Below are 26639 nucleotides of genomic sequence, written 5' to 3'. Positions count from 1 at the left end.
CAGTTCATAGGTTGTCAGTCTTATACATGTTCGTGACATTAACACATAAATCACAAAGCTAATAAAATGCTAGTCAGAAGAATTGTGATAGGTATTGTTTCAAGCAGATCTAGTAGCATGTCCCTCACTATCAGATGTCTTCAAATACCTCCAATTGTAGATGTATATTCAATAGATGTATATTCAATCCATTCAAAGAATCAGAGAACTGTAATTGCATATGTATCATGAATGTCATTAAATCTGAAATGAAACGCAGAGTCCTTTGTAAAAGTACGACAGAGTTTTATTATGTGGGATTCAGTGTTGTGGGGGCAACGTATTACAAAAGTTACAAGTTACAAAAATATACTACTTTTTTCACTAAGGAATATAACATATTATCTATACAAAACATGGGAATATAATAGTCATTACAATGTATGAACGGGGAAAAAAAGCCAAACTCCCTCCAAATAACGGACACTGATGTAGCCTATAAGCTCTGCAGTTAATGTTGCAGTTTTGCTTTGTGGTATTATTTCTATTTTCAGTTTATATTTTGTCAAAAGTAACTCAAGTAGTGCAACTCAGCAACCCTTTTGAAATAGTAATGTGTAATACCATTTTTATAGCTGTAGCGACTAATATAGAATTGATTACAGTTTTAAAGTAACTTGCCCGACACTGGTGGGATTTGTTGTGTTTTAGCAGGATTTGAGAAGACGAATCCAGACCCTTCACAGCTTTCACAGGGAGAAGAAGTCCTCGTGTTCTGGGCCCATCAGTGCAACTTCAGCAAGACTGACGTGAAATCCCTAAAGTGACACGTCAGCTGATATTATAATATTGCACAATCATGGACATGTCTGTGATGTGTTGTGTAGAATTTGTCCCAAAAGTGAAAGCTTAAAGGAATAATCTGTAGTAATTACTTTATTAATTTAAGGCGTATATGTTTATTTACTTTTTATTTATTACAGTGCATATTAACCATCAGTGCAACTGTATAAAATGCCAGAATTAGCCAGAAGGTTGTTTTCATCTGTAGTCCGACACAAAAGTACCGCTTAAAAATAAAACAATAGCATTATATACATTGTAGGAAGTTGTATAGCAGTGAAATACACAAGCAAAACAAAAGGAGTGATGTTAAAGTGAGAAGTTAAACTAGGTCTAAACTAAGTCCAAACCAGGTATAAACCAGATCTAAACTAGGTCTAAAAGAGTAAACCACTAAACCAAGTCTAAACTGGTACTAAATCAGTTCATCGTAGAAAGGTCACTTTGAAAATGAATTACTTTTACTTTCAACCCAATTTAAAAAGCTTGGAGTAGAAATTAAAGATACAGGGTCAAAAATGCGGTGAAGTAAAAGTAAAACAATATTCATCATAATGTACTTAAGGGGAGACACTGCAGGCAAAACTAAAATTTTTCAGTTTTCAGGTTTTGGGCCAAATTGGTCTCTGAACATACAAGCTTTCACCTGGGAACAGAAAATATGCCTAATCTTCACAAAAACGTGTTCAAATATTGCGCTGATTCAATGTTCCCCCATAGACTTATATGGGAGAATGCAATTTCAAGGGCCTTTTTCTCAAAACACATTTTTCTGTCATTGTGGCGCCACTATGTCCACGTCAGTCGGACCTAAAGACTTCAAATTTTCCAGCCTTGGACTGAACAATATTTGGAAGATTTTTTCAGAGGGATTTTTTATTATCTAATCCCTAAGCCCCATTTATTGAGTTTTGAATGTCAAAAAATGAGGCGAAAATTAATTTTTTTTACAAATTTTTCCACTAAAAAACAGCTTATTTTAAAACTAAACAAGAAATCCAAAATCCCCTCTGAAAAAATCTTGGTAACTCATTCACCAATAAAATGAAACAATAAATCTGAATGTAGCTCTATCCATTATTCAGATTTCGTCGCCGAAAAGATGGGAAATTTGGGGCATTTTTAGGCATAAAACACCTTGTTCTTATATGAAAAGATAAAACGACAGAAAACTTGCAATGTATTTTTTTCCTCACAATTATGCCAGTTTCAAATTGATATCTGTAAATTTAAATTTTTTCCCTATTCACCTGCAGTGTCTCGCCTTAAGTAAAGTAAACGTATTTGTACTTTTTACGTGTTCCTCTTAATCTATTACTTTCCACCACTGCCAGAAAGCATAGCTGCATCGACAGAAAACAACAGACTCCGCGTGCAGTACATGAAGCTGCCTCACTTCTGTCGTCTGGCGCAGTGGACCCACGTGATCGTGCAAAGGACACGCCTGGTGAGTGCGTTTCTTTTATTTCCTCTGAAGTACTTGGAGGTCACAGAGGTTTCTCATTACGCAGACTGTCTTTGCCATACATATTTCACCCACACTCCGGATACTTTGAATACAACGTGCCTGAACTATGGCTGGGAAGGTAGTGCTGACTTACTTCGATGGAAGGGGGAGAATGGAGTCGATCCGCTGGCTTTTGACAGTGGCAGGAGTTGAGGTGGGATTTATATTTCATTACAAGAGTCTATATTCAGTGAGTTGCGTAAGTATCTGTACGCATTTTCAATTTTAGACATTTTTTCCTAATGCTGTGAACCACAAACATAAATATATTACATGATTTTGAACTTTTTAATACTTTGTGGAACAGCCTTTTTCTGCAATTACAGCTGCATGTCTGTTGGGGTCTGTCTCTGCCGGTCCTGCACATCTTGAGACTAGAAATTTTGCCCATTCTTCTCTGCAAAACAGCTCAAGCTCAGGTAGATTAGATGGAGAGCTAGGGGGTATTAGGGGGTGCTGAGGTCTTTCTTGAGGGTGCTCACAAACAAATACATTCTTGGGGCGATTAGACAACATAACACACATAATAAAATTGGAATTAAACCTGTCATACTCACTCCTTTTCACATTAAACGTCTTGTGAAAGCACTTGTGAACTGCAGCTTTCCGATTCTCGATTGGATTTAGGTCTGGACTTTTGACTTGGACATTTTTTTGTTTACAACCCTTCCATTGTTGCCCTGGCTTTATGTTTAGGGTCGTTGTCTTGCTGGAAGGTGAACCTCCGCTCCAGTCTCAACTCTTTTGCAGACTCCCAACAGGTTTTTTGTCCAAGATTGCCCTGTATTTGGCCCCATCCATCCTCCCATCAACTCAAACCATCTTCCCCGTCCCTGCTGAAGAAAAGCCCCCCCAGAGCCTGATGCCACCACCGTGTTTGACAGTGGGGGTGGTGTTTTCAGTGTTTCTTTTACGCCTTCTTCCACGTGTTTGCTGTGTGTCCCTGTGTGTCTCTCACGTAAAATTTCAACTCGATATATTTATGTTTGTGGTCCATAGCGTGGCAAAATGTGGAAAAGTTCAAGTGTGGATATACTTATCCAACAGCAACATGGTAATGGTAAATGGACTCAACTCATATAGCGCTTTTCCACCTACATTAGGCACTCAAAGCGCTTTACAGCAAGGATCCACTCACCCATTCATACTCTCATTCATACACCAATGCACACAGACACTGGTGACAATGTGGGTGAAGTGAACATAAAGTTAACCACTGCGTCTTATGTTTTATACAGTTTGACGAGGTGCATCTCACAACCCGTGATCAATATCTCAAACTTCTCAATGGTAAGCGACCATAAAGGATCATAAAGCAGCATTCAGGTGATTGAATAACATGAATGACTCAGCACTCAGACTCTACATGACAGTGATGTCTTTGTGTTTCCTTTACAGGAGGAGAGCTCATGTTTCAACAGGTCCCTCTTGTACAAATGGACGGCATGAACCTTGTACAGACAAAAGCCATATTGCATTACATCGCAGACAAGTACAATCTTCACGGGAAAAATCCCAAAGAAAGAGTCGAGTAAGATTTAGTACATTGACAAATATTGCATAAATAAAACCTGAATCTGAAACGGCTCTTTTTGCAGGATCAACATGTTTGCAGAGGGAATCATTGACCTTATGGAAATGATAATAATGTTGCCCTTTACTGCAGACCCAAAACCAAAACTTGAAAACATTGAAACAAAAGCTAAAGAGCGCTACATGCCTGTGTTTGAAAAGGTACAGGCACATACAGTATATCATGTTATTTCTACACAGTTTGAATTATTGGTATTTGTTTTTTTTTGCCTTCAGGCCCTGTCAGGAAACACGTACTTGGTGGGAGGAAAACTAACCTATGCTGATGTGCTGCTGCTCGAAGGGACACTGATGCTGGAGGAGAAACTTCCATCAATCCTGGATGGTTTTCCCAATGTCAAGGTGATTAGTAATAAATATTTAACTGTGTGCCGGGAAAAAAACGACTTAATACTTTTTTTTTTTCTTAGAATTTTCAGAAAAGAATGACCGAGATTCCAGCTGTTGCTGGATTTCTGCAGCCGGGCAGCAAAAGAAAGTGTCAGCCTGATGAAAAGTATGTGAAAACTGTCATGGAGGTGTTTGCCCGCTCCTAGTGACCTTTTTAAACACACACTGGTTAAAGGGCTCATGTGTATCTATTGATTGTTTTTTTTATCTGCACAATAAATCATGTTTCAACCAAAATAATCTTTGTAAATATAAATAAAATTTTAAATAAATGTGAAATGCTTTGTCACAAGTCATTATGGTTTTCTGAAGCGTCCAGGAGCTGCTGGTGGGATCGGCACTCTTGCAAGAGTTAGTGATAAATCAACGTGTTTATATTAAAGGCCTTCACGGTTTGAGGAAAGTATTTTAAGTGCCTTTCACAATACGCTTTTGTATTCTGGTGAACTTGCATGCGAGTCTTATGTTTGTGCTCATTTAGTAACGTTTTGTCTCGATGTGTGTTAATGTTTGATCAATGATGATTCATTAACTAAACTTGTAATTCAGGTTTCAGTTTTCTATAGAGGGAGAAACATGAACAACAGGACGTTACAAATAGACTCGTCCACCAGTCCAGATAATCCATGGGCCACATGGGCACCAAATAGTGACCTCTACTGGGGAACTCTGTCACCTCCAAAGAGTGGTTTTATGATGTGTACATACATCTTAGCACAGCAATAAATCTGTTTCCTTAAACGTACTGTTCATGTTGTGAGTTAAAATATTAAGAAACCGTCTGTGTTTGACAAAATGCAACCAGCCAAATCTTGAACCTAACTGCCCTTCAGTGTTTTTTTATTTTGTACTTACAAATTGTGTTGTAAAATAATTATTGCTTCTATGCACGTATAGCAGGAACCATATGTTTACATACTCTTTATATAAAGACACATTTGCATTATTTTCCTCACTGTCTGACATGAGACCAGAATTAGCTTTTGCTAAAGATAGAATTTTCTATACGGTTTTATGTTACTTTTTACAAAACCAAAAGTTTACATACATTTCATTCATATTTGATAGCATTGCTTTTAAACTGTATATTTTGGATTTCCTTCCACAGCATCTCACAATAGTTGGCAGGAGTTTTGGTCCATTTCTCCAAACAGAACTGATGTAACTGAGCCACCTTGCGTGCCTATGCCTTTTCAGCTCTGCCCATACGTTTTCAACTGGATCGAGATCAGGACTTTGTGATGGTCACTTCAAAACATTGACTTTGTTATCCTTAAAGGCACTACACAGAGTTTAAATATGTGTAAACTAAGTATTTTCCTCCTACATGTTCCAGCCATGTCCTCGTGTGCAGAGTGAGCTCAGACCTGTTCACCACAACTGCCTCTAACATCCTGCACTGTCACTCAGAAAGGTGTTACTCTCACCAGGTTCAGCATCTGCACCAGGGGTTTTGCATTTGTTCTTTCTGATCTGTATGAAGGCCGGTCATTTCCATCATTGTTTTAACCAATGAACCTGAACTTCCAAGTGTCTTGAAATTGCACCCAAGGATGACCCAGACTTGTGCTTCTAAGGTCATGACATCATCATCTGGGCTTCCCCGTAGATGCCAAAGTGTATTATTGTGAAATCTCTTCTCTCAGGGGCGGACTGGGACTGAAAAAACAGCCCTGGACTCTGGTCAGCCTGGCCCAAATTAGCGTAAATGTGACACTTCCACAAATACATACGTTAACCTCTTACCCCCCGCCTTAACCGAGAGCATTTTCTCCAGATCAGCTTTGCCCAAATCCAAAAGCTTCTTGACTGGAGAGCAACACTGTAACACCTCATTCGAAAGCTAAAATCTAGAAAAGTGATGGTAACTTTTTGTCACGTTGTTGCTGCATTTTTGTCATGTTTTTGCTGCTTTTCCATTACTTTTTTGTGGCTTTTTGGCGTGTTTTCGTTACTTTTTCGTTGTGTTTTCATCTCTTGTTATTTTTTTTTCATGTCATTGTTGTTTTTTCATTGCTTTTTTCATTGCTTTCTCGTCACGTTTTCCACACATTTTGTTGTGTTTTTGTCACTTTTTTGTCACTCTTTTGTCACTTTTTTGTCACTTTTTTGTTGCTTTTCTGGCTTTTCTTTTAACCCCTTAACTCCCACCTGAACCGAGCACATTTTCTCCAGTTTGGCTTTACCCCAGTCCAAAAGCTTCTGGAAAAAAGCTGTGAAAATAGCGACAAAACTGAGACGAAAACAATGATGGAAATGTGACAAAAAAAGTGAGAAAACATTGACGAAAAGTGACGAAAAAAAGATAAAAAATTGACAAAAAAATGTCAAAAATGTGACAAAATGTGACAAAAATTTGATTAAAAAATGACGAAAAAATGACAGACATGTGACAAAAAAGTGAGAAAAATTGACGAAAAAATGATGAAAAAAAGACAAAACATTGACAAAAAAATGACAAAAATGTGACAAAAAAGTGAGAAAACATTGACGAAAAAGTGAAGAAAAAAAGACAAGACATTGACAAAAATGTGATAAAAATGTGACAAAAAAATTACAAACATTTGACCAAAAAATGACCAAAAAAAGTTACAAAAATGAGTTGAACACCCAACAAAAAAATGATGGGAAAAAAATCTGATGACGTGAGGAAAAAGATCCTCTCGGTTCAGGCGGGAGTTAAGAGGTTAAGCTTTTAGATTTGGGTAAAGCTCGGTCACGCCCGGGGGTAAGGGAGAGGTAAAGTGAGAGGCCGGACCGGTGGCCCTGGAGCCAGTGGCCCTTCTGTGCTCTTCCAGAATGGACATATGGCCAGTCCGCCCCTGTCTTCTCCTCTTTTTTTGTACAGTAATGTGCAGAGTTGGGAGATTTATTTATGTATTTATTATTTATTTATGTAGGCTATGTTATTTAATGGCAGTGCTGACAAACAAACAAAACAAAACACTGCACAGAAGCCACAAAAAGTCAAACTCAATTTTACCTCGGAGTGCAAAAATAAATGACTATAATATTAATATATAATATTAATATATAATATTTAATATATAATATTTGGTCAATTTTTTTTTAATTTTTTGGTCAAATTTTTATCACATTTTTGTCTTTTTTTGTCACATTTTGTCACATTTCTGTCTTTTTTTCGTCATTTTTTTATCACATTTTTGCCACATTTTGTCACATTTTTGTCATTTTTATGTCATTTTTTTGTCAATTTTTTGTCTTTTTTTCGTCACTTTTTCATCAATGTTTTCTCACTTTTTTGTCACATTTCTGTCATTTTTTCGTCATTTTTTAATCAAATTTTTCTGTCACATTTTTGTCGCTTTTATGTCATTTTTTTGTCCATTTTTTGTCATTTTTTCGTCACTTTTTCGTCAATGTTTTCTCACTTTTTTTTGGTCACATTTCCATCATTGTTTTCGTCTCAGTTTTGTCGCTATTTTCACAGCTTTTTTCCAGAAGCTTTTGGACTGGGGTAAAGCCAAACTGGAGAAAATGTGCTCGGTTCAGGTGGGAGTTAAGGGGTTAAAAGAAAAGCCAGAAAAGCAACAAAAAAGTGACAAAAAGTGACAAAAAAGTGACAAAAACACAACAAAATGTGAGGAAAACGTGACGCCAAAGCGATGACAAAAACGATGAAAAAACAACAATAACATGAAGAGAAAAAAAAAGAATAACAAGAGACGAAAACACAACAAAAAAGTAATATTATAGTCATTTATTTTTTGTGGCTTCTGTGCAGTGTTTTGTTTTGTTTGTTTGTTTCCCTCGGGAATTATCCTATCAAAATGAGCTGTATTTTTTGAAGTTACAATGACTGAAAATGAAGGCAGACTGCCACGTGCAGTGCCTCATTCGGATGTGTCTGAAGCTTGGAGCTTGACTTCCCTACGTTTCTCCTACAAATGGGCCTTGAGCTTGTTTGGAGGTTCTAGCAGGGGAGCGCAGCTACTGGTATACCGACGATGATGCTCGTCCGCGGAGGGCAGGTCCTCTTCCACCGAGCGCGGAGCTTCGGGAGGGACGCACATGGAGCGGTGAGGGAGGAAGGGGACACCCGCCTAGCCAGCCAGATCAGCCGAATCAACCCTAGCGATCAATGGGGTGACAGATGTCGCAGCCAGATCGCCCTCACATCCAACAGAGTAAATGCGTCGGAGCGGTTTATATAACGCCGCAGACGAACACCGCTCTCTGTCATGGTTTCATTTCCCATGATCCTTTGTGTTATGTCAATGAGGGGGCGTGTCTATCCCGTATACCAACCAATGAAAAGCTTCCTATTCTTCTGCACTCATGCATGTCTCGAGGTCTCTCTTTACTTCCTCTGAAGCATTTGGGGATCACAGAGGTTTGTTACGTGCTTTAACCTGATAGTCTATGTCATGCATATTTCAACCGTGCATGCCAATCATTAGGCTTTTCATAAATATATCTGTATTTTATCTTTCATTGCAGTCAAACCTCACTCCTGATACTTTGAACACAACATTCCTGAACTATGGCTGGGAAGGTAGTGCTGACTTACTTCGATGGAAGGGGGAAAATGGAGTCGATCCGCTGGCTTTTGACAGTGGCAGGAGTTCAGGTGGGATTTATATTTCATTACAAAAGTCTATATTGAGTGAGTTGCTGTACGCATTTAATTTTTAGACATTTATTTCATTACAAAAGTGTTTGTTTATTTATGCACCAGCAACATAAAGTCAATCTCTGTGTGTTTTATACAGTTTGACGAGGTTCATCTCACAACCCGTGATCAATATCTCAAACTTCTCAATGGTGAGCGACCATCTTCTGCAGCCTATGCACTCTACCCTTATTCAAGTTCGGGTCATTGCATAACACCAATGACTCAGCATTATCTACATTTTCTACAGAGCAATTCATTCTACACAGCAGTGATGTCTTTGTGTTTCCTTTACAGGAGGAGAGCTCATGTTTCAACAGGTCCCTCTTGTACAAATGGACGGCATGAATCTTGTCCAGACAAAAGCCATATTGCATTACATCGCCGACAAGTACAATCTTCACGGGAACAATCCCAAAGAAAGAGTCGAGTAAGATCTATAAGTACATTGACAAGTATTGCATAAATAAATCCCATCTGAAACGGCTCTTTTTGCAGGATCAACATGTTTGCAGAGGGAATCATTGACCTTATGGAAATGATAATGATGTTGCCCTTTACTGCAGACCCAAAACCAAAACTTGAAAACATTGAAACAAAAGCTAAAGAGCGCTACATGCCTGTGTTTGAAAAGGTACAGGCACATACAGTATATCATGTTATTTCTACACCAGAAGGTTGAATTATTGGTATTTGTTTGTTTGCCTTCAGGCCCTGTCAGGAAACACGTACTTGGTGGGAGGAAAACTAACCTATGCTGATGTGCTGCTGCTCGAAGGGACACTGATGCTGGAGGAGAAATTTCCATCAATCCTGGAGGGTTTTCCCAATGTCAAGGTGACTAATAATAAACATTTAACTGTGTGCCAAAAACAACAAGAAATACTTTCTTTTTTTTTTCCATTTTCTTAGAATTTTCAGAAAAGAATGACTGAGATTCCAGCTGTTGCCGGATTTCTGCAGCCGGGCAGCAAAAGAAAGTTTCAGCCTGATGAAAAGTATGTGAAAACTGTCATGGAGGTGTTTGGTCTCTCAAAAATACCTTTTTAAACACACACTGGTTAAAGGGCTCACATCTATCATAGTCTTTTTTTAATCTGCACAATAAATCATATTTTAACAAGACATTAAAATATACGATTATACGATGTAAATATAAATAAAATTTAAAATAAATGTGAAATGCTTTGTCACAAGTTTTATTATTGTTTTTGGGTCATTTTATACATTTGTCATTTTTTACAAAACAATCATAATACAAGGAATGTAAACTTATGCCTGAAATTAAAAAGAAGATTTTACAATACTGCAAAATTAGAACAGAACATTGTTGCAACTCATTTGTTCAGAGGGGATTTTCTTTATCTCTCAAAGGAAATACTTGTGGGAATGGTTTATCAGTGACTCTCGGTATGTGCCCTTGGCCCTCGTCACGCCAAGATAAGCAGAAGCAATCGAAACACCATTAATAAACTGTAGAGGAAAAGAGAAAGATTAGGTTAACATCGTGACATAAGTTGAAAAAAGTCGACAGTGCAACTCTGACCTAAGCCCGGTCATGACACCAGCAGGCATTAATTTCCCTGATTTCTTGTATCTCATTCCCATCACAACCGAGAGCAGCCCCGAAGACACTGTGGAACAAATTAGATTAATGTGTAACAAGAGCTGCAACAGTTTGACAGACATTTACTACTAACCCAGAAGAACTGTGATATCCTTTGGGTCATGTGAGACGTTGTAAGCACCATAAGCAGACAGTCCCCCAAACACCAAGCCGGCCATCAGGGACATGACGCTGCCTGCACAGGGACATGAGGGGGTTAGAGCGGGACAAACAGACACTGTTTTCTACAGGACGGGGGGGACACTTCTGCTTTGCTTGCAGAAGTGTCCAATAGTTCGGCACATGTGAGTTACTTTTATGTCACAGAAATGGCAGAGAGCCACTTATGGCTTGAGGAAACTATCGACCTGAGGCGGAGTCAACCCATAGTAAGTTGTAGCAAAAATATTTCAGTAATAAAAGAAAATGACTTGAGCGGTGTCTTTACTTTACAACAGGCTATGTATGCATAAAACGTGACTCATCAAATAAAACTAAGCCTTTGGTTAGTCTTCAAGAGAACAGGCTGGAGGGTTAGGGAAGAGCGATTAACCTCAAATTCATCACATTTCCCCAGCCATCCTGTAATATATAATGGTAATATCAATGAGGTTCGCCATATAAATAATGTTACTATCACATTGACACCTTTTCTCTTGTATCCCATGAATCCTCCAAAGGCAATGGCAGCAGCATAGCCAAACCCTATCCAGTCCACCGCCATCGCTGTATGAAGATAAGAGAGAAGACATTATTGACAATAATAAATGATACATCTCTGCGCATGTATTTGAGCATAATTTTCATGCAGATTAGACAGTGGTCGCAAACTTTACTGAAACATTACAACTGTAACATCGTGTAGAAATATCTTAGGCCGTGACCCAAAGTGAAGACTATCTTTTGCATTAAGCGTCATAATTTTAAAAGCTTACTTTTACTTGTAAACAAGAGCCGCAGTCGCCTCCTGTCACTTCCTTGTTGACACTGTGCGCATGCGCGCTCTCCTGGGGCGTGTTAGAAACACAGTAGGGATGAGTGAAGCAGCTGCCCCCCTTCAAACGTACATTTTATACAAAATAAAAATGTCAATCGTGTGTGCTACGTTTGTGCTGTAAAACGTTTCTTTTGCGCTGTTTTCGTTCATGAGATATTGATGATTCTTTTTTTTTGCATGTCGTGTGTGTTGCTGTGCGTCCCTGACACGTGCGTGCGCTTCAGAGGAGGACGAGGGTCCAGCAGGGTGGCTGCTCCAAGGCCCTAAAGTTTGTAATAGTTTATAAACTGAACAAGCACAACCGGAAATCTTTACAGCACAAAACAGCACAGATGTAGTTCAAGCGGTTGACACCATTTAACCCGTTTTTGTGCTTTACAATGGGCAGGGGGACCTCAGATATGACCATTAAAACAATCATCAAAAACGACATCATCTCAAAAACGACAAAAAGATTTTTACAGCACAACCGATTTACATGTTTCACTTTTTTTTTTCACTTCGACTTCAACTTCAGATTCACTCCAGTCAGATGTGCCATAAACTAGGCTCACACAAACCAAACACTGTCTCTGGGGGCAGGACGAGGTTCTGTCTCTTCTCGTTTTCTAGTTTGTTTAATATTTTTTTCATTTAGCCTGATTCATTCATTCCCTGTGTTCATAATCACGTCTGAACAGCAGAGATCCGAGGCGCTATAATCTTTACACCAGCAGGCGGCGCTAGTGGCTTAAGAGTCGCGTCAAGTTTTGCAAACAAACTACTTCATTCTTGAGATTCAGTTAGCTCAATTAAAGCGAGGGGGCCTGATTTTTTCCTGATCAAAAACAGAGGTTATGCATCAAATAAAAAAAAATAAAAAAAATGAATGAAAAACAGTAACATAAGATGCAACTTCAAATTGAGGGACAATTCAAAGAGTAAAACTAGAATAAGATTGCAGACTTTCTCATGACACCACGTGCACAAGCTCAATAAACATTTAGATCAAAGTCTGTTTTTTGCTGATTATTACGTCCTCTAAGGTAGCAAAAATAAGTTTACAACAAAAAGTCAGGTACTAATTCCCCCCCCCCCCCCCCCCCACTGTATGTACATATATACAGGTGCTCGTCATATAATTAAAATATCTTGAAAAAGTGCATTTACTTCTGTCATTCACCTTAAACTGAACCTAATATACCACAGACTCATTACATGCAAAGTGAGATATGTAGCCTTTGTTATTATGGCTCACAATTTGTAAAAACCCCAAATTAAAAATCTCAGAAAATTAAACGAAGAAATGGACTGTAAGCCACAATTATCAAAATGATAACAAAGGCTGTCACGAGTCTATATCATATATTAATTTCACATTTTAAGTTAACAGAAGTAAATGCAGTTTTCATGATATAGTAATTATATGACGAGCACCTCTGTGTGTGTATGTATATGTATATATGGTATTAGACAGCGTTAACCTATGTGTCCCATGTCCCTGTTCCTAAACTTAACTCCTGGCCCTAACTTTATCCACACAGGCTTTTGTCAGTATCATCCATCTTGTTTAAATTGCCACAGTCGTAAGTAGAGTGCAGTAGTAGAGCCATCTTTGGGAAAACAGAACCTCAATTTAAAAATGTCTTGAAAATGGACATCATTCCAAAAAAAATTCTTTATTTTGTCAGACGCCCTATACCAAAATGTCCACTTTAAAATGTTCCAAATATTTGATAATATTCATCAGAAAAAGTTTAGGTCAATGCATTAGTTATCTGGACAAAGTAAGCCACTATGAAGCGCTCTGTGGCTCTGGCTGAGCGTCACATGCAGTCACCAGGTGAAAGAGCCACTGCGGTCTTCTGAGTAAGGACTGAGGACCAACTCCTCCAGAGAGAAGGCACACATTTCCAGCAGCTGGCATCGTACAATCTACAGTTTCCTGATGATTTACAGTCAGATCTTGTAATGTTAAAAATGCCTATAAAAAGGTCAGACATAATTCAATAACAAAGGAGAAAAATATTTAAGGTGAGGTATTGAAGCGACATGTAAAAACTGACATCCACTTATCACAAGAGGAAAACAAAGTCTAAACTCTACAGGACGAGACCAATGTAAAGTGACTTGTGAGTTTACAGTAAACAAAAATGGACAGCAAGTGCATAATACAATACAATGATACATAATACAAATGGCTTGAGTGCACAGACACCTGTGACATACTGTTAACATGGCTTTGTCAGATAGGTAGATAATATTTGAGTGGTAACAAGATCTGAGTGATAAATGTTATACCATTATGTATAAAAAACAAACACGAAAATCAAATACTTCTGATGTAAATGGCAATAAGAGCGTTTAAAATGAACTATGTGGCAACCACTCAGCGTTTTGGCAATAATGTGTGGTTTAAGGTAAAGCTAGTAATTTCATGTATAATATGCATTCTTCTATACAAGCTCAGTCAGTGTGAATGGAGGTTCATCACAAACAGCCATTAGACGCACTTTTCTAACAACGTACTTGCTGATGTGATGTATGAACTTCTATAGAGGACAGCAAGTCATACGTTTAAGTTTCAAATGGGGCATAAACAAAAAAGTGCTAAGTTTGGCTTTCAGTGTCATCTCAAAATAAAGACATCCCTCTTGATAGATTTATGTGCGGCTCAAAACTATTTCAACACATTCCACCTTTAAAGCAAAGTGCATTATACTCAATATAATATACTGTGACAATCATGGATAAACATGGGTCTAATGATATCAATAAGTCATTGCACAGAATGAATGGTACACTTCAATAGGCTGGTGTAATGCATGTCAGAAAAATGCTGACCATGATTTTAACACTTGTTTTTAAGAGTACTTGGCACCCTTTTCTTCAAATAAATGTAATACAACTACAATTGTTTTTTTTGTACTATTCGATGATCGATGATGAAAGCATGCAAGATAGTTTAGCTAATCTTGATTAGGGATATAAAGATATACTTTTTTAATTAGAGGGGGTCTCCATTTCCTTTTTAAGACACACCAATTCTGTTTCCTTCAACCTGCACTTTTAGAGAGAAGAGTTAGTATAAAATGCTGGGATAGTGTGAGCCTGTTGCCGCTGTACCGCTCCACAGCTGTAATACACTTTGCATTCTGATACAGAAAATGGCACTGTCTTCTGCGTTTGTGCGTATCACGTCACACTGCCCCTGTCGTTAGGGAAAGGCATTGACCCAGAGCCACCCGAGAAGTGTCCCATAGACCCAGGTCCTCACGTACACCCTCCGGCCGCCCTCAGTGAGCAGCATTGGCAGTGTCAATGCTCCAAGGATCATGACTGAGGGGACTGTTTTAGACAGGCCCAGTGGGGATAGTCTGCCCTCTCCTGGAAACGTGCATATTTTGTCTGCATCCTCCGACTCGTAGAAATCCGTCAGCAACCTTAGAAAACAGATTTTTGTCAGTGTATGCACTAAACTCAAAGATTTTGTTTTACACGCCAAGAAAATTATGTCATAAAAGGGTTAAACAAATCATCACAACAATTTAGCAACCAGTGAGGCACATACTGTATAATTGAACAACATGAATCATTCCACCAGTGTCTTACCGGTCCTTGAGCTCAAAGCGCTGGTGCAGCCACCTGCGGAAAAACATGGGCTCTGGAGGAATTTCCTTTATGTCCACTCGCGCAAAGTGAATGTGGACACGGGGACATTCTTTGCACAGGAATTCTGTCAAACATAAAAAATAAAAGACTAAACAAAAACAGGAAGAGCCTTTCAGCAGCTCAGCACGTAGGGTAAGACTGTAAAATCAACATCAGGTTTCAGTGACGGAGTGCTACTCAATTATGAACAAATGCCAGTAATTACAACACTGGGCAGGCCTTAAGACAATACAGGTGAATGTCTCCATTGTGAGACCAATAAAGTCTTATTTTATCTCCTGCATATTTCATCTGTGCGCCTTAAAATATGCTTTTTACAGTTTTGCATCATTTGGTTAATAATATGAATGAATAATAAATATGTATGTACAGGCGAAAAGTGCATTTCTTTCTGTAATTCAACTTAAAATGTGAAACTAATACATGATATAGATTTATTTCATGCAGAGTGACATATGACAAGCCTTTGTAATAATTTTGATGATTATGGCTTACAATCAATGCCTGTGATGAGTCTATATCATGTATTCGTTTCACAGTTTAAATTGAACAGAAGTGAATGCACTTTTTCATGATGTTGTAATTATATGACGAGCACCTGCACAGTATATATCAATACACAATTTTACCTTGACTTTATAAATGATCAATCTCGTAAACGCCTCTAAATGGACTAGTACAACATTCTGACACTTTAACATCTGAATTCAATAATAAGGTATTATTGTACAACAGTAGGAAGTGCGTGATGGGAAGAATGCTTTTTGTTTTCAAGAAAACACATGGATGTGTATTCCTGACAAACGGGATGTTTTCTTTTCCTGTTCAAACAGTGTTTATTGACCCAGGAACACGAAAGAATAAAAAAAACACGGTGAATCTACAGGAAGGGAACGTTCCGGCTCGGTGAGGTTTATTTAAGATACTGTCAGGCAGATTTGTACTTTGGTATGGGCTGAGTGGGACGGTGGCAGTTTTTACAGGCGAGTGAAGTGACAGAGTGACTTTGAGACTGAATAATTACCCGGCATTGATGGGGCAGGTCTTCGGTGGCCCTTGGAGTTCAGAGCACCCTCATACGCCACAGTGATGTCATAAACTGCGTCCAGATGGCCTCGCATCGTCTCTAATGCCACATGCGACGCTTTCATCCTCGGGGTCAGTGTGTGTTTGAGAATAGCGAGTCCTGGGAAACATGAAACATGTCAGTTTGGTCTAAGGTAAAAACCAATGACATCTTTAGGATTGTTAAATGTGACAATTATTGTCCAACATGTGATTAGTTTTGCTTTATTACACATTACAATCAAGTCATTTACAAGTATAATGCTTGGTGTTATTTATGTAAAACTTTAATCTATTGGTAATTCCACATTTCTTATTGAAGACTGTAAACAATAAATTGATAAATTGATCAATTATTGAATACTGTAATGCTGCACGTGCGGACTTTGATGCCCCAGAACCACTGCTGCCACTAATACCTCACTAATAACACATAACGTCATGAGCACATAATTCCCCCTCGTGATGTATTTGGATTAAAGGGGGAAGGTGATATTCAGAGCTTTAGAGATATTTAATCTCTGCAAAGTGAAGGCCGTTTGAGAAACTACTGCACTAAACAATCAGACACAATTACAGTGAAACTTGTGAAGTGAAATACAATTTAAATAAGCCGGTTTCTGCACCTATATGATCAAAACGAGCAACACAGGTTAGTCCAGTACCTTCTTTTTCAGCAAAAGCCTGACTGTCACTGATAACACTCCTGAGCTCAGGATTATAGCGGGTTCCTTCTGGGAAGATGACAAGGTACATCTGTAGAAAAAGTGAAACATTTAAAGACTTAATGGATAACAAACAAGTGGTAAACATTTGCACCTTTGACAGACTGTGACCCAAAGAGTCGAACAGACACAACATGATGTTGTTTCAATGAGTCATGCGGTTGCTGCTCATGAGCATTACTGAAAGTGCTCATAATGTGCTCAGATTTTTCTTCTTGAGCGCACGATGTTAAAAGCTGAGCATCAACACAAACAGCAGATGGTATGATGCAATAGATCTGAAGTAAATCTGATAATGTATACCCGAATCGAGATCTCTGCATGTTTGATTGACTAAAGGGAAATGATCAATTAGAATATGGATTAGTCTCCATTAGAATAGAAACCTACTGGTGCCCCTGCTTCGGTTTGTCTTAGCAGCTTCTTCTTCATGGCCTTCTCGTTGAATTTTGCGCTGCGTTTCACATAGATTCCCCCGTGCTAAATAAGTAAAAATAAATAGGAATGACTGAATATATTATACGGCCTTTACATGTGACATTTCACTTAAACAGCTGTACCTGAGAGAAGTACCATCCGTACAGAGGGAGCCACTTGAGTCCATCTTTGAGAACGTACCGAACATGACCGAGCGCGCTCTGCCTGATGGCCAACATGTCGGCGATGATCCAGTCAGCTGCACAAGGACATCAAGACTTCACAAACACCCTTTCACAATGAAAACTTTTGGACCTTTTGAGAATACCTGTACATTGATGATTGGAAAGGTAGATCACGCTTTCTTTTCTCTTTGGTATATCTCCATACACAATAATCTGAAAGAAGGCATGTCATTACTGTTTAATAAAACATTTTCAACATTTCATTTTCAATTTGATGAACACTGAATCAATATGAAAATAGCAATTATGGTATTTAAAAACCCTAAGGCCCTAAAATTGCTTGAGGCAAGGAGTTGTAGAAAGAATGTCAAGCATCCGGCTTTCTGGCATTCAAGACCAGTTACCTTGTTTAACTGGGCCTGACCAGTCAAACAAGATGCCTACACCCAAACCTAATGTTTCACTTCCTAGTTTACATTGCTGTGCTTTGCCAAATTTCAACAGAGTTAAGCAAGTGGTGGGGTGTAGTAAAAAAAACAACAACAATTGATGCATTTGCTGTGTTGCTCACCTCTACTCCAGTGTAGTTTTCAAAGAAGAACAGGACCATACTCTGATACACACAGTACAGTCTGTCATCTATCTTGTGGTACACTCTGGCAGGTAGGACAGTGGAGAGAAGCCTCCAGACTCCCCAGGACAGCAGGTATGCAGGAGCTGTCCCCAGCATGATGGTGGCTGGAAACCAGTACCGCAAAGAGTACGTGTGTACAACCAGAGAGAGCAGCATGGTCCCGAACAGAGCACTCCAGAGCCAAAGAATCCAGGGTTAATAAGCTAGTCCAGGAGCTATACTTTGCCAACACTGCAATTAAACTCTGGACAGCGAGTCCTATCTGTACCACACAGCACCTGGCCTATTTTCAGCACAAACACTCCTATAAGTCAGCATGAAAGTAAAAAAGCTGCAGTAGCAGAATGAGAGGCTAACCGGCTAATGCTAATTTTAACCTTGTGAACAAATGCAGATGGGAAAAGTCTCAAGTCTTACACCCAAACAAGCAGTCGAATAAAATCTTCTTTACGCTACCGGACAAGAGCCATTGTGTCGAATCGATAAAAACAAAACACAGCTTTAATCCGAACTAGGAACATCATAAGTTGGTAAAGTGCCTTAGCATGAAATAACGTGCTCGATAAAAGTTAGTTACGTAAATGCTTCTTATCTAACTATCCTTTAAATAAGGTTAAACTTAGAAGTCCGAGTGGCAGCTCTACAGTTGTTACTACCAAATAAAATGCAACACTTCCTATTTGAAGCAGGTTCGAGCAAACTAATGCTACCCTCAGTGAAATGTCACACACGCCTCTCTGCAGCCACGAGCCAACATCCGCTCCTCCCATTGGCCGCGTGACGAACCGCGCGCGGCCAATGGGAGCAACGCCGTAACTACAGCAGGGAGTACTTTTTATCATTATACGTTTTAAATAATTAAATATTGCTCACTCGCTTCATATTTTTGCATCACTGTAGCAGAATATGCTCAAAATAGGAAAAAAATAAAAACATAAATAAATGCATTGGCAAAGGGGTTTACATGAAGTCATAGTGGAAAAATAACACATGAACTAAACCGCCCCCATGAATGGGAACTGTATTCCACACCCAGGGGTATCAGTTTGACAGTCATCTGGATTGACACCCATTTAAACCCGTCTGACAGCTCAGTCACAAGTGATTGTAGCGCTGTCAACTGGCTCAGGGGCGTCGGACTGGGGTGGGTGAAGGGTAACCAGGGCCCGGGTACCAGGGTAGGGGCCCTCAAAGGTACTGCTGTAAAAGGCACTTTCTAAATCTCCTCATAACTGATATAGCTGAAAACATCCAGGCTGAAATACGATGGTTATTGCTACAGAATTTTGCAGAAACAATAATGATGGATGAGATCTCAGGGCTCAGACACCCCTTTAAAAATGTGCCAAATGGTTCAGCCCACACACCGGCGTTCAGCACCGCGCTTCAACTCAAGTGCGTGTCTCTGAAGAAGGTTAGCTTTTTAATGCAGTGACACAGAGCCAGGAGCGCTTACAGGCTTAGTTAACAACATTAAAGCGGGCCTGGGATGTACCTTTCTGTGGTAAATCACAGCTAAACATAAGCCAAAGCGGAGGCACTCGCTTTGCCTCTCCGCCTGCGCTGCAGCGCGCACTGACCCGCCCTCTCCGCTCCATCTCTCCTCATTGATTGACTGCGGAATTCTTCCGCAGTCAATTATTGGTTTTCATGTTCTTTATTATTATTCCTCTTCCATCTTTTTCCCGATTTTCTCCAGCTTTCAGCACCTTCATGCTTTGTGCAATTTATGCAAGTTATGCATCAAAATGTTCCGCATGTTGAGGAGAAGGGTGCTATTACTTTTGGGACTTCTGCAACTTATGGTTTTTCCGCAATCGGCCAAAATGTCGGAGATTTTTCCCATTGACTTATAATGGGGCTGCCGCAAATCCATGCTTTTCTGCACTTTTTTCAGCATTTTATGCAATTTCTGCACTTTGTGCATGTTCAGCTTCTGCAACTTGTGGGTTTTGAGAAAAAATTGGCCGCCTGCAGTTTTCCAGTTTTTTTATACGGGAGTTTGAAATTTTTGCATTGGTGTGTATGGGGGAATCCAGCCAATGGGGAGACTCCAGGACTTTCAGCCATTTGTGCAGCTTCTGCCAATCAAGCACTGAGGCCATTTCAACAGTTTGACCAGTTTATGGAATATAAAAGTTTATGCCATATTAACAATTTATGCAAATTAACCACTTTATGGGATTTAACCAGTTTATGCATTTTAAAGCGTTTATGCAACTTAAGAGTTTATGCCATTTAGGATTTATGAATTTTAAAGAGTTTATGCAATTTACACAATTTATGCAAATTAACCCATTCATGCATTTTACCACTTTATGCAGTTTATACAGTTTATGCAACATGACATTTTATGCTTTTTACCAGTTAATGCAAATTTGATTATGCAATTTGAAGAGTTTATGCAATTTCTGCATTCGCTTCCCGCATTTCCGCAGTCAATCGCAATGGCGCAGTCATTGCATTTCTAGTTTGAATCGCTAAAGTTTCCCTTCCCTTTTATTCACTGTCATCGACTGCCATCAGGCCAAAACAGTGACAAAAGCCACAGGTCGCTCACTCTATTTTCGCAGAATTAAGTAGCCTATGCAAGTGGCTAAGTGGTCACATGGAACACACAGGCACGAGGCAACATGTCCTATAATGAATTGTATAACATAGGCATTAACATGCTTTAAAACGCTAGTCTAGGTTAAAACAGACCTTTACATTGTTGTCGCTGTTGCCAGTGCAAATGACATTTAAAGTCAAACATTTACACAATGAACAAACCACAGACTCACTTACAGGATGTAAGCAAGGATGTAAGTTTGTGTAACAAAGTTACAATGCAAAAGAAATGAACTACACTGTCAAACTAAACCACTGAAGATGTTCCTCCTAGAACCGCTGCCTTAACGTGGTGGAGGGGTTTGAGTGCCCAAATGATTCTGGGAGCTCTGTTATCAGGGGCTTCGTGCCCCTGGTAGGGTCTCCCATGGCAAACAGGTCCTCGGTGACGGGTCAGACAGAGCAGTTCAGAAGCCCCTTATGAGAGACCAACAGGCTGGTCCTTCTGTGGACCCACCACCTGCAGGAGGAGCCATAGGGGGCTGGTGCTGAGTGTGTGATTTGGGCAGCTCTAACATGTGGGTATTTCACCTTGTAGTGACCCAGTGGCAGTGAGTTGTCAGCATGGTGCCTTTATTTTCCGTCACAGTGTCTTTAGGAGGCTGCAGGATCAATTGTTTAGAAGGTTTTCACTGCCGACGGACCCTCTCACAGAAATCCTACAAAACAATTTATCCTGGAGTGTTATAGAGACCACCGTGATCACAAGTAAAGGCGCCATGCTAACTACTCAAAATGTATATATATATATATATATATGGTATATATAAATATATATATATATATATATATACACTGCACACAAAAACTTAGGGCACACTCAAAAAACACAATGTAACTCCAAGTCAATCAAATTTCTGGGACATCAGACTGTCCAGTTAGGAAGCCACACTTATTGTGAATCAATTTCACTTGGTGTTGTGGAAATTAAACAGACAACAGGTGGAAATGAGAGGCAATTAGCAAGATCACTCCAAAAGAGGAATGGTTTTGCAGGTGGTGACCACAGACCATTTCCCTGTCTTCATCCTTTGTACCGTATTTTTGGAACACTTTTGCATTGTCCAGTGTTCTCACCACTAGAGGTATCATGAGGAGCATCTACAACCCACAGAAGTTGCTCATACATCATCCAAAATGGCACGTCCATTCGTGCTGTGGCAAGAAGGTTTGCTGTGTCTCCCAGCGCAGTGTCCAGAGCCTGGAGGAGATACCAGGAGACAGGCCAGTACACCAGGAGACCTGGGGGGGGCCAATGGTGCCCTGTGCTCTTCACGGATGAGAGCGGGTTCACCCTGAGCACATGTGACAGACGTGACAGAGTCTGGAGACGCCCTGGAGAACGTTCTGCTGCTGCAACATCATCCAGCATGACCGGTTTGGTGGTGGGTCAGTGATGGTCTGGGGAGGCATTTCATTGGAGGGCCGCACAGCCCTCCATGTGCGAGCCAGAGGTTCCCTGACAGGCATTGGGGACCGGGATGAGATCCTCAGACCTATTGTAAGACCATATGCTGGTGCTGTGGGCCCTGGGTTCCTTCTGATGCCTGATAATGCCAGGCCACATGTGGCAAGAGTGTGTCAGCAGTTCCTGCATGATGAAGGTATTGATGTTATGGACTGGCCTGCCCGTTCCCCAGACTTAAATCCAATAGAGCACATCTGGAACATCATGTCTCGGTCCATCCATCAACGCCACGTCGCACCACAGACTGTCCAGGAGCTGACTGATGCTCTAACCCAGGTCTGGGAGGAGATCCCTCAGGAGGACATCCGTGGTCTCATCAGGAGCATGCCCAGGCGTTGTAGGGAGTGCATTCAGGCACGTGGAGGCCACACACACGACTGAGGATGATACAGACTCGTTTTGAGGAATTTCTACAGAATTTGGATCAACCAGTGACCTGATTTGTCACTTTGATTTTGACTATAATTTTGGATCCAGACCTCCAGGGGCTGAGAATTTGATTTCCATTTATCATTCTTATGTTATTTTGTTCTCAACACATTGCCCTACACTCTAAATGAAGATTTTCATCCGAAAAATCGAATTGATTGACATCTAGGATGTGTTTTTGAGTGTGCCCTAAGTTTTTGTGAGCAGTTGTGTACAGAGTGTTGAATGGCCTGACTCTACCACCTGTTAAAGAGGGGGTATTATGCTTTTTTCAGCCACATAGCACCAGTCTATAGGACACTACAATGATGACGAAACCTTCTGTTGGTCTGTCAATGCAGTAAATTAGAATAACTGCCTTGTATAAAATTGCTCTTTCAAAATGGCGTTAGCAAATGACTTGAAATAGGCCTCTGTCTCTTTAAGAACCTCTGACCCTTTCCGACACGCCCCCTCCACACGCTGTCTGTGGCATCACAACAACACTCCGCTCGTTGTCTCAAGTATTGAAACTACGATCGGTGCATTTTAATTTTTATTGTTGGAAAGGACCTACTGTTTATCACTTTGTGAACAATGGCCACACAGGATATTATTTGGAAACAAACCTTCCACACCGGACGCTTGGAAGGGGCTCTTGCCTGAAAAATAACTGCTGTTTGGAGGCTATCTCTTTGCATCTGCCATGCCCTATGGATCTCTAACTATACCCCCATGGACGACACCAGGATCTGCAGGAGCCCATACGATTCAAAGACGGACATTATCTGTGCAAGTGGACAATGGTTTTTCGAGGTTACCCGTTAGCTTGTTATAATCGACTACAGCTCATTGTTGATGAAAAGTCTGTAATAAACCACAAATGTGTAAAGCCAGGCTCATTGTGTGATCATCGTAAAGGCTGCTTCGAGTAGTTGCCGGCTTTATTGACGTTATTTGTGCATAATATGCTGCCTGTTTTCAATGAATGTTGTGAAGGTGAAGGTTGTTAGCTTGTCGCGGCTAATAGTGCCTTAGCTCCGGGAGAAACCACTCGGCTACGACTCACTGTAGATGAAATGAGAGCAATAAACTACACAATCAACAAGCCAGGCTCCGTGTGTGATCATCATAAAGGCTGCTTCAAGCAGTTGCCTGTTTTAGTGACGTTTTCAATGCATAATATGCTTGTATTCAGTGAATTTTCCCGTTAGCTTGTCGCGGCTAGCTTGTTAGCTCCGGGAGAAAACCACTCGGCTATGACCCATTGTAGATGAAATGTGAGCAATAAACTTCCAAATCAACAAGCCTGGCTCCGTGTGTGATCATTGTTAAACGGTTCTTTATGTGTGTGGTGGTTTTATTGACTTTATTTGTGCATATTTCTCGTTTTCACGTGATGACTCGAGGTTTAGCTTAGCATTAGCTTTCTCCGGAGGCTCTATGCATCATCAAGGCCCAGCGCAGAACCAGACACTGAAATAAGTGTTCTTGTCACCGGTTTTAATCCTGGGTGTTTCGGTAACAGAAACACTGATGTGTGTCTTTGTAAAAGTCTGCTGTGGCTCCGGTTCACAACACATGAAGCTAATCCTCCATGATGACTCTGTTTACATCTTAGGGCTAGACACTGCGGGGAGGGGGTTCTGCTGAGGGGCAGTGGTTGGTTACTCGGCTGGTGACGAAAGGTCGGAGGCGTATCCTGGAGGTCGAGGGCGTTTCCTGAAGGAATCAGGCGTTTTATCCCTAAAATGGCCGCCATCAGAGTTTCTACAGATTACTCGAAAATACGTGAATGTGCCAAGGCAACACTTCAGGCATGGTTTTAATGAGGGAATGACTTAATAACATGATGTAAAGCTTGAAAAAGTCGATTTTGCATAATAGGCCCCCTTTAATGAATTAATTAAAAAAGGGAATAGTTAGACAACTCTACCGATGACAAAAGAGAAAGTACCACCTATATCGAATTAAAGATGCAATAAGTGGCCTCTTGGTCAGCAAATTTGTGACCACTAAGCGGCGATTTAGTTCAATGTGACATATGATTATTTTACCATAAGTAGGTATGTTGAGAAGGGATGGAAATTAGCTGAGCTGAATCCGGCATACTTACAGCGCTACTAATAAATGAAATGAACTGACATGAACATTTTATTGATACTGCAAGATAATTGTATAAAGGAAACATTCAGTGTCATCGTTGCTTAGTTTTTTAAGGCAAGACACGGCAGGTGAAAATATACATTTTTCACGCAGATCAATGTTGAGATTTTTAGTTACTTTTCACCCTTAATGTCTTCATTATAGTGTCAGCGTTTAAAAATAATGGACCAAACTCTTCCTTTGCAATGTTTATTTTATTCTGACCATTTTCCCAGGATATCGCTACAACAGCGCGGCCCTCCCTAATCTTTCACACGTCTATTAATTGTGTGGTATCCATGTGTAGCACGTAAGAGGACCGATATATGGCACTTTCATTCCAAATATGGTCATTTCCTTTCTGGGAGATAGATAGATATGCACACGTGTACGCGGATCCAAAATTTACGATTTTCTCAAAATGAGGTTTTCTTTACACTCGTGCAACAATATCTCCACATATTTGCTCTTACAGACTCCAAACTTTCTCGTCCTGTACTTAAAGTGCATATGACAGGTTTTAGTTCTTTTTGAAAATATTACTTATTTAGAAGGATTGCATCAGTTGCATTATTATAATTTTATCTCAGTGAAACAGCAATGAAGAAATGTTGGGCAGAAAAGTTATTTATTTGAATTTTTAAGCTGCTGACAGGAAGTGACATAGATGAAGGTAAAAGGTCTATAGCAGTTTGACTCATTTCCCATTGACTTAACACGGCGTCAGTTTAAAACTGACTGTTGTCCTTCATCTATGGTATGTCACTTCCTGTCAGTGTCAAATAAGGAAGTGAAACTATAACTAAAGCAGGGTACAATCTTAAGTAACAATTGTGTTAACTATGTTTTTAGCAAAAATTGTGTCTAATGTGTCATATGGACTTAAACTATTTTTGGAGGTTTTATTTGAGGTATTTTTAATATCTTATTCCTTGCCTGATTTATTGAGGTGTGAACTGCTGAAAACAAGGCAAAAGTAGATTTTTTTTCTCCCACTTATAAGATATCCAAAATCCCAAGAAAATACGTCTCATTAATATATCAACAAATTAAACCCTTAAAATAACACCTGGCTCAATTGATTATTTTGGTAATATTTGTGCATGAAATTCCTTATCTTTATATGAAAACTGAAAATTACAAATTTGCAAACGTTTTTTTTCTCTCACATTTAATAATAATAATAATAAATTGGTTTTATATAGCGCTTTTCTGGACACTCAAAGACGCTTTACATTGCACCATTCGTTCACTCCATACTCGGTGGTGGAAAGTAACTATTGTAGCCACAGCTGCCCTGGGGTAGACTGACGGAAGCGAGGCAACCAGTCTGCGCCATCGGCCCCTCCGACCACCACCAACCACTCACTCACACACTACATTCGCTTGGCTTCCTGGTGTTACTAAACGGTCTCCCATCCAAGTACCGACCAGGCCCTTCCCTGCTTGGCTTCCAAGGTCTGACGCGATTGGGCAGAGCAAAGGCGGTATGGCCACATTTGCCAGTAATCCATAAAAAAAAAGTTTCAAATTGAATCCCAATTCACTAGCAGTGTCGTGCCTTAAGTCTTGTTTAAACATAGAAAAAGGTAAGTAGTTAATAATTCAAAAATATGACATCGCATGCAGTTGTTTTTCACAGTAATATTGAAAGTTTACACTTCACAGTCTTGAGATGATGCAGGTTTCCATGGTAACTAGCGGCTAAACTAAATAAATCTTTTCAATCATACTCCTGAATACTTTATAGGCATGTCATTCAAAAGTGAATCCGGCACTGTCT

At 39.8% G+C, this 26639-nt stretch overlaps 3 protein-coding genes across 5 annotated transcripts; 2 read left to right on the top strand and 1 right to left on the bottom strand.

Annotated features, from left to right (window-relative positions):
• Nucleotides 1–2346: 2346 nt before the first annotated feature.
• LOC306965625 (glutathione S-transferase A4-like) lies at nt 2347–4538 on the top strand. Its single transcript, XM_079560144.1, has 6 exons — nt 2347–2483; nt 3568–3619; nt 3728–3860; nt 3928–4063; nt 4139–4264; nt 4333–4538. Exons 1-6 carry the CDS (start codon nt 2397–2399, stop codon nt 4456–4458), a joined length of 660 nt encoding a protein of 219 aa, XP_079416270.1. The 5' UTR covers nt 2347–2396; the 3' UTR covers nt 4459–4538.
• A 4090-nt stretch (nt 4539–8628) lies between these two features.
• On the top strand, nt 8629–10054 carry LOC306965624 (glutathione S-transferase A4-like). The gene is made up of 7 exons (XM_079560143.1): nt 8629–8666; nt 8774–8903; nt 9046–9097; nt 9243–9375; nt 9444–9579; nt 9657–9782; nt 9858–10054. Exons 2-7 carry the CDS (start codon nt 8817–8819, stop codon nt 9993–9995), a joined length of 672 nt encoding a protein of 223 aa, XP_079416269.1. The 5' UTR covers nt 8629–8666; nt 8774–8816; the 3' UTR covers nt 9996–10054.
• A 175-nt stretch (nt 10055–10229) lies between these two features.
• Nucleotides 10230–19027, bottom strand: agpat5 (1-acylglycerol-3-phosphate O-acyltransferase 5 (lysophosphatidic acid acyltransferase, epsilon)). 3 transcript variants are annotated; one of them, XM_079560224.1, is made up of 11 exons: nt 18163–18988; nt 17735–17804; nt 17550–17665; nt 17380–17469; nt 16930–17020; nt 16224–16385; nt 15140–15263; nt 11200–11282; nt 10646–10747; nt 10492–10579; nt 10230–10418 (listed from the first exon to the last, which is right to left on the bottom strand). In XM_079560224.1, the coding sequence occupies exons 1-11, from the start codon at nt 18379–18381 to the stop codon at nt 10376–10378; spliced, it is 1188 nt and encodes a 395-aa protein (XP_079416350.1). In that variant the 5' UTR covers nt 18382–18988; the 3' UTR covers nt 10230–10375. The 3 variants fall into 3 exon arrangements, with proteins under 3 accessions (XP_079416350.1, XP_079416349.1, XP_079416348.1); XM_079560222.1 differs by lacking the exons at nt 10230–10418; nt 10492–10579; nt 10646–10747; nt 11200–11282 and adding an exon at nt 14069–14970 and having other exon boundaries at nt 18163–19027; XM_079560223.1 differs by lacking the exons at nt 15140–15263; nt 16224–16385; nt 16930–17020; ... (2 more) ...; nt 17735–17804; nt 18163–18988 and adding an exon at nt 11487–11554 and having other exon boundaries at nt 11200–11277.
• Between the last annotated feature and the right edge of the window lie 7612 nt (nt 19028–26639).

The sequence above is a fragment of the Gobius niger genome, assembly GCF_951799975.1.
Source record: "Gobius niger genome assembly, chromosome: 7".
In the NCBI taxonomy this organism is placed as follows: domain Eukaryota; kingdom Metazoa; phylum Chordata; class Actinopteri; order Gobiiformes; family Gobiidae; genus Gobius; species Gobius niger.
Note: the sequence above shows the minus strand (reverse complement) of the source record. Positions and strands in the feature narration are given on the sequence as shown.

Excerpts from the sequence above, each read along its gene's own strand:
- LOC306965625 (XM_079560144.1), top strand. The coding sequence starts at position 2,397 with ATGGCTGGGAAGGTAGTGCTGACTTACTTCGATGGAAGGGGGAGAATG. Across the intron at positions 4,064-4,138 it reads ACATGCCTGTGTTTGAAAAG|GCCCTGTCAGGAAACACGTA; the intron begins GTACAGGCACAT and ends TTTTGCCTTCAG. Across the intron at positions 4,265-4,332 it reads ATGGTTTTCCCAATGTCAAG|AATTTTCAGAAAAGAATGAC; the intron begins GTGATTAGTAAT and ends TTTTTTTCTTAG.
- LOC306965624 (XM_079560143.1), top strand. The coding sequence starts at position 8,817 with ATGGCTGGGAAGGTAGTGCTGACTTACTTCGATGGAAGGGGGAAAATG. Across the intron at positions 9,376-9,443 it reads AATCCCAAAGAAAGAGTCGA|GATCAACATGTTTGCAGAGG; the intron begins GTAAGATCTATA and ends CTCTTTTTGCAG. Across the intron at positions 9,783-9,857 it reads AGGGTTTTCCCAATGTCAAG|AATTTTCAGAAAAGAATGAC; the intron begins GTGACTAATAAT and ends CCATTTTCTTAG.
- agpat5 (XM_079560224.1), bottom strand. The coding sequence starts at position 18,381 with ATGCTGCTCTCTCTGGTTGTACACACGTACTCTTTGCGGTACTGGTTT. Across the intron at positions 17,805-18,162 it reads AAAACTACACTGGAGTAGAG|ATTATTGTGTATGGAGATAT; the intron begins GTGAGCAACACA and ends GCCTTCTTTCAG. Across the intron at positions 10,748-11,199 it reads CATGGGATACAAGAGAAAAG|GCAGCGTCATGTCCCTGATG; the intron begins GTGTCAATGTGA and ends GTCCCTGTGCAG.